General features: G+C 53.1%; 1 protein-coding gene across 2 annotated transcripts in view; it reads right to left on the reverse strand.

The window, feature by feature from the left end:
• Positions 1-16063, reverse strand: part of EPHB2 (EPH receptor B2) — a 124581-nt gene that overhangs the window by 15265 nt on the left and 93253 nt on the right. For both annotated transcript variants that reach the window (XM_035019547.1, XM_035019546.1), the window contains exons 5-7: positions 10622-10746; positions 2632-2794; positions 449-557 (exon numbers count right to left, since the gene is read on the reverse strand). In XM_035019547.1, the coding sequence (XP_034875438.1) occupies positions 449-557; positions 2632-2794; positions 10622-10746 (397 nt within the window). The remainder of the gene's footprint in view (positions 1-448; positions 558-2631; positions 2795-10621; positions 10747-16063) is intronic.

Consider the following 16063-nt stretch of genomic DNA (forward strand, 5'->3'; position numbering starts at 1 on the left):
CTGGCCTAGCAGCCTCACCCTACCTGGCCACTCCCCTCCGCCCCCATCCCTTCCCACCTCTCCAAATCCAGGCTCACCATTGCCCCATCCCCTCTTCAGCCAAGCCCTTTTCAAAGTCATCTCTCACCGCCCCAGAAATCCCAGGGCTTCTGTCCATCTGACCTTAGGGCCCTGTCTGATCTAAGGAAGAAGAGCATTTCTTCATGCTGAAGTATTAGTGTCTCTATGCGCCACCTCCATGAACAGTGGGCTTGTCAAGGCAAGTCTAGCCCAAAGGGATGGACTGGAGCTAATGGTGGCCAAGTAGGTGGGAGAGTATGCAGGCCTGCCCAGGCCTCTCCCTGGCCCTGGGAATGATGGGAATATCACTTCGGCTCACAGACACTGTTCAGGAATGGTTGAATAGATGGACAGCCAGGCCTGGACAGGGCTGGGGACACCCACCCACCTGTTGCATACGATGGCAATGACAACCACAGCAATGAGGAAGACCAGGCCAGCCGCCGAGGAGCCGATGATGAGTGGCAGCTTCTCCTGGATGCTTGTCTGGTACTCGGCTGGGGGAGAAAGCACATGGATGTTGTCAGCCTGGCTCTGGGAGTCCTAACGCCCCCCCCCCACCCCACCAGGCCTTGTGGGATCCCCAGACTCTGTTCCCACTCCTGAGAGAGCTCCTGTCCCATGCCGAGATGGAGAACCAGCCGGGACACACTCACAGGTAACCTTGGACAAGTCCGTGGACTGTCCAACCCTTAGTTTCTCATCTATAAAATGGGCATAATACCTCAATGTCGGTATGAAAATCAACCATAATAAGAAGCTGACATATAGAGAGGCAGCTGTAAGCACAGACTCGGAGGCCAGACTCCTTGGGTCTGAGCCCCGGCAGTGCCTTCCTGTCTGTGGTCTCTGGTGAAGTGACTTGCCTCTCTGCAGCTTAGTTTCCTCATCTGTAAAGTGGGGAGAAGAGTCCCCATCTCAGAGGCTGGTTGTATAAGCACGTAGAAGGACAGGTGGCAGGATAGTAACCACTCAGTAAATATGAACTATTATTGTTATTGAGCGTTTTATTCTTTTGGTCACTGTGCTAAATATGTTATGTATCTTGTTTGATTCTCAGAATCCTCCTATGATTCAGTGCCCACGATCACCCCATGTGCAGATGAGGGCACTGAGGTTTAGTGATGCCATGACTAGCTTGGGGTCACAGAGTTAGAAAGTGGCCAAAGCCAGCATATGAACCCAGGTCTGTGTATGGGCTTAAATGAGATAATGCATAAAATGCACTCAGCATTGGCCCGGCTCTTCGAAACCACTCGGCACATTTTCAATGCCATCAACACCATCATTGTTTTTAATTTTATTATTATTACTTTTCGTTTGCATCCGTGACCAGACAAGAGCTTGTTGAAGTCAGGGACCGGGTAAGTTCTGGGTCCTTAGCACCAGCGCACATTTGCTGAGTTAATAAAGAAAGGATCTTGGGACAGTCCCCCACACCCCAGGTCAATGACATCCATCCAACATGCAAGAGGGCCTAGAGAGGTGAAATTGCTGGCCACAAGGAGGTGGGGCTTTACAGAGGAGGTGCTGTTAGCGTTCCACCAGAGACGGTGGAGTCATTAGGGAGGATGTTTGTGATAAGACGAGAGTTCATGGGCGTAGGAGCCTCTGAAATGTTCAGCTAGGCAAAGGCCAAGGCCCATGAGCAGTGGTTAAAGCAGACGCTAAGAGGGGACGCTGGAGTCTGGTCATAAGTCAAGCTACCCTGGAGCTGGGCTGGTTGGTGAAGGGGCCGCTAGACTCACAGCAATGACAACAATGACCCCAACTACTATTCAGTGAACGCTAACTACATGTGAGACCTAGCGCCAACCCTGGGCCAGGTTCTATATGTTTAGCCCCCATCTTTACACCATTTTGATAATGATGATGATGATAATGAGATAGTTGTCACCATCCCCATTTATAGATGAGAGAACTGAGACTCAGAGCTGCTCAGGGCCACACCGTTAGGGCTGAATCAGCACTGTAATTTCCATCCGTCCGGCATCAGAGCCCGCGCTCTTAACTCTGCTGGTCCTCAGAGATTATTAGAGCAGGAAGGGTACTTAGAGACCATGGGGTCCCAGACTGGGAGCCACGCAGCATGTGGGCTGCAGCTTCCCCTTCTCTTGCCCAGGGCAGACATCACTAATCCATCCCAGCACTTCTTCCTGCTGCACTTCAGAATTCTTCTCAGTCCAACTGCAAGTCACTGGAATAGCGCCTGGGTGAAACTGGTGTGGTCTCAAAGACTGAATATGATGCTTTCAATTTGGAGATGAGAAAAATTTGGGCCAGGGGAGGGAAGTGACTTGCTCCGAGTGTCTCTGCAAGTTAGGGCTGAGCTCCTGACAGTCCTGCAAGAGGAAGCTGCCTGGCTGATAGGATGGCAATGGGGTAGTCCACGTGCTGTCCAGCCACGGACACCAGTGGATGGCTCGTTTCCGGCCGGGAGGGAGGGTTGACATCCAGAAGAGGGAGCGCCTTTTCTAATTTGTACAAAGGCACTTTGAAGGAACGGGGACCTTCAAGTTGATTCTGTTTGTGGAGCCCATGGCCTCCTCTTGCCCTCTGGATGTCGCTCACCTTCTGTCATGGTCTGGAAGTACATCTTGCCACTGTAGCGCCCGTAGCCTGCCACGGTGCGTGCCCGCACCTGGAAGACATAGATGGCGCCGGCTTTGAGGCCCTGCACAGTGACCGTGTTGGTGGGGCTTTTTATGGCTGTGGCGTTGTATTCACTGAGCTCCTGCCGAGGAACAGAGAAGACCATTAGCAAGGTGGCTGCCCACAGCGGGCCCAGAGCCCACTCCTGCCACTTGGGGCGGGCTTAGCCACTAAGATAAACATCTGTGGTTCCCAATTCTTCGCTCCCTCCCTGTAACAGAATTACACACCCATACTTTTTGCATGTGACTTCCCACAAAAGAAGGCAGAGTATGTTTCTCTGCCTCGTGGATGCCAAATTTATCCATGTGTCTTGCTTTGGTCCTTGGAACATTCTAGAGGACAGGATGCAGGTGGAGGCTTTACATGTGCTTGTTGAGTTGGCTTGGCCTCTTGTGCTCCTGCCTTAGGCCATGATGGGGCTGAACCTGGGTAACAGCTGGTTCCAGAATGAGAAACATGTAGGGAAGACCTTGACCTAACTCCTAGGCTGAAACAGGGCCACCTCAGTTGACCCACAGACTCCAACCAATGAGCAAGAAAATCGGCGCTTAGAAGCCATTGTATTTTGGGGACTGTTTATTTTGCAGCATCATCCTCAGTGATAGCTGATTGATGCACAGATGCTGGGTGGCCTAGACCCTGAGGTCTAGGCTGTGAGTTCTTGGAGACAGCAGGAAGAGGGCCTACCTTACCCACTTCTGCATCCTCCTCCCTGCCCCATGCCTTGATATGTTACATGGAAGGACCCCTGTTCAGCCACAGTACACTTGAGTGAGGCAAGAATTAAGGCCCAGATGGGGAAAATGATGCTCAAGGTCATGCTTGAGCTTGTGGCTGCTTTGGCACTCAAAACCAGGCTCCTACATGGAGCTACCTCTAATGTCCAAGGCTCGAGTACCCAAGACCTGATGTTCCCTCCTTTGAGAGCTGCAGAATGCCAATTCTGACCTGAGGACTGCCCAGGGTGACCCAAGGAGTACGGGACAAGACAAAGCTGAGCTGCTGCAGTGGCAACAGAGCTGTGGATGAGTTGGATGCAGGCGTCTGCCGGTCTATATGATGCTCGTGCAGACAGCGGTCAGCTACCCCCCAAACCATCCCCAAACACCCTCTTTGCACTAGGCCCTGGGGACTCCGAGGGACTCAGGTACGGGCGCTGGATTCAGAGAGCTCAGTTCAGAAACACAAACAGTGTGGAGACTTCAGCTCTTGGAGGAAGATCGCGAACGCCTCTGAGAAGCTGATGAAAGCTATGAACCTCCGTGCAGAAAAATGCACACCTGATTGTGCATGCTGGTCACGTGCCCGTGTGCTGCACAGAGCCCTTGAAAACTCCCTTGAAACAATGAAATTCAGTGAGTGCAATGTCATTCTGGGCGTCATAGCCTAGAGGTTAAGATCACAAATTGGAGCCCGACTTCCTGGGTTCAAGTCCTGACTCTTCTACTTACTATCTTTGTGACCTTGGGGAGGTTTCTTAACCTCTCTTTGCCTCCTTTTCATCATCTGTAAAATGGGGACAATAATGGTCACAGCCACTTCAGAGGGTTGCTTAGCGGATAAAATGCATTAATATGAATAAAGGTAGGGTAAGCACAGTGTGCTGTGGGCATGTGACCTCGCCTGGGTGGGGGCCATCGGGTGAAGTCAGGCAACGCTCTCTGCAGAGTGGGGTTATGCAATGGAATTTTGAAGAACAAACAGAAGTCACCCAGGTCAAAAAAAGGGAGGGCATGTTTGGCAAGGAGCACCAGGTGCGAACGCAAGGGGATGAGAAAGAACTTGGGATATGGGGGGCTAGAGAAGGGGCTGACCTGTGGGTGCCTCCTTCCCACCCCCTCACACCTCCCAGGGAGCAGCAGTGCATAGGAAGTCTCTTTTCTTGAGCCAGCTCATCTGCCTCCTCCACTAGGAAGCCTGCTTGACCTCTCAGCCAGATGTGCCTCCCTCCCTCTGAGCCCTGGAGCACTTGCCTGGATGCCCTAGGAGGGGGTTTCTGCTATGTCCCCTCATCCTGGGCACAGGCTGATCGCACAACCTTGACCGTAAACTCCTGAAAGGAGTGGCTGTGTTTTATTCCCCTGTACTAAGCACAGAGGCCTGCACACAGAGACGTGCCCCGATGCCCACAGGGTAAAGGCTGTACTCCTCAGCTTGGCATTCCAGACCCTTCATGACTCACCCTTTGCCAATCTTGCCTGCACATCTCCAGTGTCCTCCAGGCTCTGGTCATACCCAAAGGCCTCCCCTCCCTTTCTTGGTAGGGCTGCCAGATTTAGCAAATAAAAATGCAGGATGCTCAGTTAAATCTGAATTTCAGATAAACAATGAATAATTTTTTTTGTATAAGTTTTTCCCATGTAATATTTAAAACACAATTATACTAAAAAATTATTTTAAAAAATTTAAATGTAACTGGTGTCCTATATTTTTTTTTTTGGCAACCTTACCTTCCCTGGACACTCTGAGCCTTGGCAAGTGTTGTTTCCCCTATCTGAAATACCCTTTCCCCATCTGCCTGTTCATCAAGACTTATTACAAGTACCACCTTTGCTGGGGAAACTTCTCAGATGTCCCAGAAAAAGTTGCAGGTCCATTGTCTCCTCTCCCACCTGTTGTTCTGATATGCATGTGTTTTCTCTAAGGACTATAGGTTTCCCGAAGGCAGAGACCTTGTCTCATTCATCTCCGGGACCGCAGACTCAGCACATAGTAGGTGCTCACTAACTACCGCCAGGAACAAATGAATGAACATCATAGACTATTAAAACAAAAACCAAAACCAAAAAACAAAAACTACGAACGCAGGTTGCAGTATCAAGACTGTCCACTAGGTGCCGCCAGCCAACATGGAATCTGCTGGGGTTTGAAAAGGGGATGGAGTCTGCAGACTGCGTGGGTGGGTGTCCACTTAGAGAGGGTGGAAGTTTTAAGTTCCTGATTATAGGATGGAGATGGGAGGTAACTGCCAGGGGCATAGGTGCCTCAGGAGAATGAGGAACGAACCTCGTGGATCGTTTTTCTAAAGCAGGGAACAGGACAGAGCGGGGGATTCGAAGTCATTTCAAATGGCGATTCTTCCCCTTACTTGCATTGTGACATTGGGAGAGACCCTTCACTCCCCTGGGCTCCTGTTTTCTACTCCAGAAAAGGAACAATAAACGCCAACCTCTCAGGGTTGTTGTGATCAAGTAGTGTCTGGCACAAAGGAACTGCTCTGGAGACATCAGTCCCCTTCTCTCCTCCCCCGTGGCTGAAGCACCTGTATCTGAATAAGGACTAAGCATTGATGGGTTAGGGGAAGAAAGTTAGTATGAAATCCACTAGTTCTGGGGCACCCAGGTGGCTCGGTCGATGAAGCGTCGGACTCTTGATTTCAGCTCAGGTCAGGATCTCAGGGTTGTGAGATCGAGCCCCACATTGGGCTCTGCGCTCAGCGTGGAGTCTGCTAGAGATTCTCTCTCCCTCTGCCTCTCCACCCCTCCCACTCACTCGTGCTCTTTAAATAAATAAATAGATAAATAAAATCTTTTTTTTTTAGATAAATAAAATCTTAAAAAAAAAAAAGAAATCCACTAGTCCTTAGTTTGAATCCTTACCCAGAGACTACGGGCCAGTGAGCACTGGGTGCATTTCTTAAGCTCTATGAGCCTCGGTCTTCTCATCTTTGAAGTGGGATAACATCACCATATGCCACACAGAGTGGGTGTGGAGATTCAACAGGAAAAAAATGGGTAAAGCTTTTAGCATAGTCTCCAGCACACGTAGGGACTTAATAAATATTGGCTATCGCCCTCATTGTTATCAACACCGTGACAGGGTAAGCCTTCACCGATGTTCATGAAATGGATGAATGAATACAAAAGTGAACGAGTGTCAGAACAAACCTCTCCTTGTCCACACTGGACAACCGTCCACACTGCTCCACGTACCCTGGACAACAACCAATGCAGCCTGGATTTTCATAGCTCATCCCCACCGCGCCCAGCCTTCCTTCCCCTCTGCTCTGCCAAGTAGAAATTTCTGTTGAGTAAACACAAATCGATGAGGCCTACAGGGGCCCATCTGCCATAGGTGGCCCCACAAATGAATCTTCTGGAGCGCTGGGGGAGCCAAAGGGAGCACGAACCTGCTCTGGGGCAGCTACCAAAGGAGGCCAACTCTCCTAGGACGGTGGAGCCGATGGAAACAGCCAGCATGGGTCTGGCCAACACCATTCGTCAGTGGCATCCAGAAGCTTTCCAGCAAAGTGGTTTTTAGCTCTGGGCTCCGGGCAGGCTGGGAAATCCCCAGTGGAGCTGGGGAAAGGCCAAATGGAGAGCCCGCTCCAGAAAGAGCCCTTTCTAAAGAAGGAAAGGAGGAGTGGGAAAGATGGTGGGGGCGGGGCCCACATGGGACCACAGAGCTCGCTGCCTAACTTCCCTACCTGGGAAGATCTGCAGCCTTCATTAAAGAAATCAATGGCAGGCACTGGCAGGATTCTGAAGTGTTAGGGAAGAGCCGGCTGTGGACTTGTCAGAAATCCATCCCGCATTCTGGCTGTCCCTCCGTGATGGAAGCCTGAGAGGCTGGGGACCGAGACTGCTTCTCCCCCTGCACAGCCATCTCCCCTGACACTTGCCATCAACTCCTTTTTCTTTCTCTCCTTAGATCTGCCATCTTCCTGATTCTGTCCATCCATTTCCGTTTTATCTCTGCACACCCTCTTGTCTGTTCTTGGCTATACCTTTCCACCCCCGGCAAGCACCACACCTGTACCTCCATATCACAAACCCACACTGGCCCCAGGAAAAGGCACCACCATCCATCGGGAGCTGTCCTTCACACTTCCCTGGTCCCTGAGTTTCAAAACACCGTCTGAATCTGTGGGCTTCTCACCATCTCTGCAGCCAGCCCCTACGTCATGCCACCATCATTTCTCACTTGGTGTCCCGTGAGAGCGCTCTAAAGGGTCTGTGTCCCCAGGACCCCCTTCCAGTCTGTTCTCCACACAGTAAGCTACAGGGATCTTTAACATAATCTGAGTCAGATCACGTCATTCCAGAACCTTCCAACAGCTTCTCATAGTACTTTAAATTGAATCCAGACTCCAAAGGCGTGGAAGGCCCACCACAACCCAGCCTGTCTCCCTCTCCAACTCCTTCCCTACTAATCTCGCTCTTGTTCATATTGCTCCTCCACACTTGCCTTCTCCTGCCCCAGGGCCTTTGCATGTGCTGCTCTTGCTGTCTGTAATGACTGCCCTCAACCCTTGTCTGTCTGGTGAACTCCTAGCATCTTTCAAGGCTCAGCTCAAATGTCCCTGGAATGAAGATTTCCCCTCACTTATACCCAGATCATGGGTCCCTCCTTGGTGCCCCTAAGGACCTTTGCTGGCCCTTCTGTGACTGTGTCACAACTGGTCTCATGGCTATTTATGTCTGGATCTGTGGCTTCCCCTGGACTGTGAAGGCCCTGAGGCCTCTGGGCATGTCTGGCTAATCACAGGATTCCCAGCACCGAGCCCAGGGCCCAGCCCAAAGTTGGTGACAGTAAATACTGAATGAACTGGTGTCCATCTCCCACTGGCAGATGCCAAGCTGCCTCTCACTGCACCCCGGGCCCTGGGAGGAGGGGCTGACCGAGTAGGGCCATGTCTCACCACAGTCGCACCGCCCTAGTCCTGTCCCTCTCTTGCCATTTGTACTTAAGCTCCTCCTTCAGAGCCTGGTCCTGTCCACCTTTAAACGGTCATCCCAGAAGCATCCCTGAGAGAAAACCGGAAGGCAGGAGAGCCAGGTGAAGAGCGAGAGTGTAGGCCCAAATCCGTGCTCCACCACTTAGTAGCTGGGTGCTCTTGGACAGGTCGCACAACTTCTCCCTGCCTCAGTTTCCCCTCCCATCCAGTGGGGTGAATGGCACTGCTGTGAGGAGGAGCGACAGGTTGGAGGCGGTGTGCGCTCATGACATGTGAGCAGGTGGTGGCCGCGGCTGCTGCAGCTGGTGGCCTGCTGGTCCTGCCACGGCGTCGGAGGCCTGGGGGTGCCGGGCCGCAGGAGAAAGTAGGGCAGAGCGGCCTCTTGGTTCGCGTCTCCAGCAGCCTCCCCAGCCCCTCCCGTCTCGGTAGGAAATGGGTCGGAGGCAGGACCCGCGCCGGGATTCCTCATTTCCGCTCTAGTCTTCGGGGACAAACACTTTCGGTTTCGTTTAATCATAAAGCTTCTTAATTAGTTTTTTTCGTTTTTGAATTCTGAGTTGCTAAGCTGTCCCCGCCAGAGGGGGTGGAAGCGCTGGTTCCTGCAGGGCCCCGGGGCTTTCCTGGGACTGGGAACAGCTGGTCTGGCTCAGGCTACAGGATGCCTGGCTCCTTCCAGGCCCTGCTTCCCTCACATCCTCCTCAGCTCGGGACGTCCAGCAGCACCTCCTGAGCACCTGCTGTGTGCCAGGCTGGGGAAACAGCAGACGTTAAGGCAAGGTCTCCTCCCTGGAGGAACAGGCCCTGGGAAGGGACCCATTCAATTATTCCTTCAACCAATATTATCAAGCGTCTCTTTGGTGCCGGGCCCAGGGTGCTGGGGAGAAGACAGTGAATGGGACAGATGTGGTCCCTGGCCTCTCGGAATGTGCTGCCTAGAGCGGGGGACGAGCAAGGACACCAGCAATCATAAACCAGCTGGGTGAGGCTGCACAGGAGTTTGCAGAGCCCCCTGAGACCAAGGGAGTTGGGCTGAGCCGGCAGTTAACAGCGTGGAAGGGTGGGGCTGGGCCTCAGGAGGCAGGGCTCCAGCCAGGGTGGCTGGAACTGCTTCCATCTCTCTTCCTCTCAGCCGTGGGGGAGAGCCTTCTTATCCATTTCCAGTTGCCAACCCTCACCCAAAGCACTTCCTATAGTCATTCACACCTTAGTCTGAATGCGATCCCCATGACACTTTTCCCAGGGGCCCTTGCAGCCTCTGTGTCTGTTTGGTGCCTCAGGATGCAGGGAAGAAAAGTCTCCAGTCAGAAAGAGAGTTTCCTGGACCTCTGCTGTCGAGCAGCTCTATCTACCCTTGGCCCCCACACCGAGCAGGCCCCACGTTCAAATGTATGGACCCCACCTGGACTCACAGGTGTAGCTCATGCCCACCATGCAGCAGGCAGGGCAGACGGGAGGAAGGGAAAGCACACTCCGCTAGGGCCAGGAGCCATGCCGGGCACTGTCCCTGTCCCTGTGCAGCCCCCAGTCAAGACAGCCAATCTCCTTAGGACTCGACACAGGAGGAAACAGGCTCAGAGAGGGAAGATGCCTGCCCAAGGTCACAAGGCCGGTTCTGGATGGAGCTGGGATCCGAACCTACAGCTTCTCACTCCTAGTCCAGTGCCCCTCTACAACACCAGGGGCTTCCAACCCCGGGTCCCCGGGTCCTAGAGGGCCCTGAGGGGGTAACAAGGGTCTGATTTTAAAAGCTCAAAGAGAAATCGCTCTCTCCCCGTACAAATGGCATCCAGGCAAATGAAAACAAATGTTTTAGCTGGAATCAGAACAACACGGGGAGGGAGGTCTACTCTCACCCTGGAGAGAAGCTGTCTTGAGCAGTTTTAAATCTTGGCTTCAGAATGGGTGACGCTTTTCGGGAAACCAGTTCTTCAGAACCTCAGGCCCACTGAAGTCAAGAGGAAGGGTCTCGGTGAGGAAAGGGCCATGACCACTGCCTTTTACTGAGATTGCTGGCCCGGTGCCCCAGCCCAGAAAAGCACGACTCAGAGAGGTCAAGACACCTGCCTGAGGTCCCACAGCTGGGGAGGACCGGAGTCAGAATTGAGCCCGGCAGCCTGACTCGGAGGCCAGTGCTCTCTCTGAGGCACCAGGGGGTCCAGTCTCGTGGGATGGTAGAACCCCAGGCCCCAGGGAGGTGGGGGTGGGGAGTGTGCCCAGGAGCACAGGTACCTTCTCATAGTACTGCAGCTCATAGTCCAGGATGACACCGTTGGGCTGGTCAGGCTGGGACCACGACAGGGTGATGCTGTCCACGGTGCGGCTCACCTGGTGCATGATGGACACGGCCGAGGGAGCTGGAAGAGAGGTCAGAGGTCAGGGGTCAGGGGCAGCAGGAGAGGGTGCAGCTTCTGGCCCCACTTTAGAGGTACCCAGACGGACAGAGTGGAGGATCAGAGAGGGGCAGGCATCTGGCTGAGGCCACATAGCCTGCCTAGGGGGCTGACGGGGGGCAGAGGGACTTGTGGAGGACCGTGGGTGCTGCTTTCCTGAAGTACCTGCAGATTTCAGACACAGACAATGCTGGCCGTTCCCGGGGAGCTCAAGCCACACCAAGTGAGAGATAGATGCACTGGGCCCTTCTCTGGCCTGGCCCAAAGCAGCTGGATGAAAGGTGTTCATTCTCTCTTGGAGCTTACAGCCTACTGGACTAGGGAACTTACAGACCCAAGACATGATGATGGGACCGTGGCAGAGGGGAGCAGAGAGGGTCGGAGACGCCCCTGTTCCTTCCACAAATGTGCACCAAATGCCTACTATGCACCAGGGAGCTAGCACTGAATAAAAATGACCGCCAAAAATAAATTTATAAAAATAAATCCATAGCTCCTATGGAAAACAGTTTGGCAGTTCCTTCAAGAGTTAAACATAGAATTACCACATGACCCAGCATTTGCACTCCTAATTTTATATCCCCAACGACTGAAAACAGGTACTCAAACAAATACTTGTACATGAATGTTTATAGCAGCTCTATTCACAATAGCCAAAAGGTGGGAACAACCAAGGTGTTCATCAACGGATGAATGGGTACACAAATTATGGTGTACACATACCATAGAATCTTATTTAGCCATAAAAGTAAATCAAGTTCTGACAGGTGCTACAATGCAGATGAACTTCGAAAACACGCCAAGTGAAAGACAGACACAGAGGTCATATATTTTAGGAGTCCATTTGTAGGAAATATTCAGAATAGGTAAACCCACAGACAGCAAGCTGTTGGTGGTTGCCAGGGCTGAGAGTAGGGAGGAACGGAGAATGTTCTGGGCTTAGAGAGAGGTGGTAGTGGTACAGCCCTGTGAATGCACTAAATGCCACTGAATCGTACTCAGGAAAATGGTTAATCGGATAGGAATTCTACCTCAACAAAATCCCTCCCTCCCTCCCCCTAGTGCTGCTAGTTAAAGGAAGGGGACAGGAAGTCAGGGGCAGCCTGTTTAGTGCTAGGAGGACTCTTAGACATCATTTAGTCCCGGCCCTTCATTTTACTGATGTGGAAGCTGAGGTCCAGGGAGGGGACGTGAGCTGCCCAAGATCGCATGATGAGTTCATGACACACAGCCTTTTTCTGGATTCCTTCTTTCTTTCTTTCTTTCTTTTTTTTTTTTAAAGATTTTATTTATTTATTTGAGAGAGAGAGAAAGCATGAGGTGGGGAGGGTCAGAGGGAGAAGCAGACTCCCCGCCGAGCAAGGAGCCCGATGCGGGACTCGACCCCGGGACTCCAGGATCACGACCTGAGCCGAAGGCAGTCGCTTAACCAACTGAGCCACCCAGGTGCCCTGGATTCCTTATTTCATATTTCACCCGGGGCCTATGTTTCTGGCCTCCTTTTCAAGTGGAACGAACCTATGCAAAGCACCTACTATGCATCACCCACAGCCTGGGGCCCTTTGCCCCTGTTTCCTGAGCTGACCGTTGGTGAGGGTGCGCATCAACCCCACTGACAAGTGAAGACCCTAAAGCTCAGAGGGGCAAGGGGCCTCCTGAGATCACACAGCCCCCACATCCTCAGTAGGGGAGCCGGAATTTGCACCCAGGTCTGCCGGGGCAGGGCTTGTCCCATGAGTCGGAGGGGGCCGGGGTAACTCCTGACGCGGTCCCTCCCCACGGTGTGACTGGAGTGAGCCTCCTCGCCTCTCTGGGCCCGAGGTTTTCATGGTCTCAGGAGCGGCTGAGGACGCACCAGGGTGAAGGGAGCAACTCCTGCAGTCTCTCTTGGCTCCTGGGCAAGACTGTGACAAGCAGATGCCCTGTCTCGGCCCACACAGGGGTGTCTGAGGGTTGAGACGGACCCTTTTCCTCCTCATCCAAATCTTACTTCCCAGGTGCTTTGTATGGATGTGAGCATGGAGCAGGGGCCGGTTGGAGCTCATGGGGACTTGAAGCCTGGCAATGACTCACCTGTTCCCTGCTCTGTTTCTGTCCCTTCAGCCTCAGGGTGGAGGGAACACTCTGTTGCTTAGAAGACCCAGGCTCTGCTCCCTGGCTTGCTGCTTACTGACTGTGTGACCTTGGGCAAGCTGTCCCCCATCTCGGGACCTGGCTTTGTCCTCTGCACCAAGGGCAGGCTGCAAGATCCCTGAGGTCTTGCAGCTCGAATGCTCCCTGCCTGTCCTTCTTCGGCAGCCCTCGGCCTGGAGCTGGATCAGCCCAGAGGCCAGCATGAGCCTGAGCAGGTTCGGCTTCCCTCTAGCACCCCTAGTACCAGTGGGAAATTGGCCCAAGACACCTGAGACAGGGTGGCAGCACCAGCAACAAGGAGTGGACCTTGGTCCCGGTGTCCCTGACAAGCCTCTGTTTCTTCTGCACCTGAGAGTGTGCTGCCTGGCTCTTAGCTTGGCTCCTGGCCCTGCCTCTCGGGAAGACCAGGCCCCCGCTGCCCCCAGTTCTCTCCTCAGTCAAACAGGGGGACTCTGTCTTCCTTATTGCCTCCCAGAGAATCAAGAGACCCCGACGTGAGCGAAGGGGCCCCGCTAACCATTGTTTATTGAGCACCTACTACACGCTGGGCACCGTGCTATGCTCTGGACATGCATTAACCCATTTAATCCCCACCACAGCCTCGAAAGCAGACCTCCTTGGGCGCCTGGGTGGCTCAGTTGGTTAAGCGACTGCCTTTGGCTCAGGTCATGATCCTGGAGTCCCGGGATCGAGTCCCACATCGGGCTCCCTGCTCGGCGGGGAGTCTGCTTCTCCCTCTGACCCTCCCCCCTCTCATGCTTGCTCTATCTCATTCTTTCTCTCAAATAAATAAATAAAATCTTTAAAAAAAAAAAAAAGAAGAAGAAAGCAGACCTCCTTGAGCCCATTTTGCAGATGGGGAAGCCGAGTATGGAGTAAAGTGTTTTACTCTGACGCGGTCCCTCTCCACGGTGTGACTGGAGGCTATACAGAGTAAGTGGCAGAACAAAGCAATACATTCTCACCAGATGCCTGGACCGCGAGGTGACGTTTCTCGGGCTCCAGGAAGTCACTTGAAGGACTTTCAGGGCTGTGCATACATGTATCATAGTAACAATGATAAAGCCACGAACCTAACACTGACTGAGCCCTTCTTCCGAGCCCAGCACTTTTCTAGGCTCTTTACACCTATCAACATAGGTGTAACAGAGAATTCTCACAATTGCCCCATTAGCTGGGGGCTACTAACATCCCCAGTTTATAGATGGGGAAACTGAGGCTTGGAGCTGTTCAGTAACCTGCTCAACGGTCATGCAGCAGTGCAGTGCTGGGCCAGACTTGAACCCGGCAGCTCAGCCTCTTCACTGGCACAGTGCCCGGCTCCAGGGAAATGGTCCCTGGAGATTAGTGAGGTTAACTGCTAGAGCCCAGTGGAGGGGCGGTCAGAGTGCTCCGTGACTCAGTTTCCTCATCTGTAAAATGCGCCTGAGGGTAACGTGCCCCGAGGGCTGCTGCGGGGAGCAGATGTGTGAACTCGTGTCCACTGCTCAGTGTGGCATCTGGCAGGTGGTCAGCGCCGGGAGCGTTCACCCATGTCACTGGGTTCTTGCCACTGTGCACTGAGCAGCTGACCCATGTCACCTCATTGCGTCCTCTCAACAACAATGCGGGATGGGGGTTAATATCCACAATTTGCAGAGGAGGAGACTGAGGCTCAGAGAAGCATGGTGGCGCCGAGCTGGGCCTGGAGCCAGGTTAACCCGCCCCAGCCATGCTCCTGGCCACTGTCCCCTCATTCTCTGACCCCATCTCCAGCCCAGACCCGTCTCTCCCTCTGGAGCTGAGCACTCTGTTCTTCAGGGCTGCCGGAGGCCCTGGCTCCTCTGTGGGGCCAGGCCGTCCACCCTCCTCTCCCGCCTGCTGTGGTCCGCGTCCACGGGCAGAGTGAGCCGTCACTGCGCGTCTGTCGTACCCGTGAGCCTCGGACACACGCTGCACCCACAAGCATGGGAGAGCCGTACTGCCATCAAGCCACAGGGATGTGACCTCAGTCAGCTGGGGCCTTCTGTGGGCAACTGAACCCTCGGATGAGAAGATTTCAACCCGGCCCCAGAGAGGCAGTCCGGCGCAGTGGTCGGAAGCCAGAGGGTGGAATCAGACTTGCAAGGAAATCTGCTCCCCTCTCCCTGGTGCTGTGGCCTTCAGCAAGTTCTCTCAACCTCTCTGAGCCTCCCTTCCTCCCCCGGCCCATCCACTGCGGACCCTTCCCTGGCAAGGATGTCATGAGCACGAATGGAGAAATGCATGTAAAGGCTTGACCATGGTGCCTGGCACCATCAGGAGGGAGAGCTTGTTAAAAACATGTCAAGGGCCGCCTGGCTGGCTCAGTGCATGGGGCACGTGACTCTTGATCTCGGGGTCGTGAGTTTGAGTCCCACATTAGGCGTAGAATTTACTTTAAAAAAAAATTAAAGAACACTTTAAGAGGCAGGGGTGGGGGGGGCGGGGCGCCTGTGTGGCTCAGTCAGTTGAGGGTTCGACTCTTGGTTTCAGCTCAGGTCATGATCTCAGGGTCATGGGATCGAGCCCGCGTCCAGCTCCCTGCTCAGCGGGGAGTCTGCTTGAGATTCTCTCTCCCTCTGCCCCTCCCCCACTCTTGCTCTCTCTCTCTCTCTCTCAAATAAATAAATAAATTAAAAAGAGGAACATTTCAAGAGTATAGAATGGTGCCAGGGGCTGTGGGCTGGGGGAAAGGAGGAGATGCTGGTCTAAGAGCACAAACTTCCAGCTGTAAGAAGAATCAGTTCTGGGAGCTAATGGACAGCACGGTGACTATAAGAAACAATACCACAGGGGCGCCTGGGTGGCTCAGTTGGTTAAGCGACTGCCTTCGGCTCAGGTCGTGATCCTGGAGTCCCGGGATCGAGTCCTGCGTCGGGCTCCCTGCTCGGCGGGGAGTCTGCTTCTCCCTCTGACCCTCCTCCCTCTCATGTGCTCTCTCTCTCTCATATAAATAAATAAAATCTTAAAAAAAAAAAAAGAAAAAGAAACAATACCATATTGTATATTTGTAAGTTGTTAAGAGAGTAGATCTTTTTTTTTTTTTTTTTTAAGATTTTATTTATTTATTTGAGAGAGAGAATGAGAGACAGAGAGCACGAGAGGGAAGAGGGCAGAGGGAGAAGCAGACTCCCTGCCGAGCAGGGAG

The sequence above is a fragment of the Mirounga leonina genome, unplaced genomic scaffold (genome assembly GCF_011800145.1).
Source record: "Mirounga leonina isolate KUSES-001 unplaced genomic scaffold, KU_Mleo_1.0 Mir_173, whole genome shotgun sequence".
Classification (NCBI taxonomy): Eukaryota; Metazoa; Chordata; class Mammalia; order Carnivora; family Phocidae; genus Mirounga; species Mirounga leonina.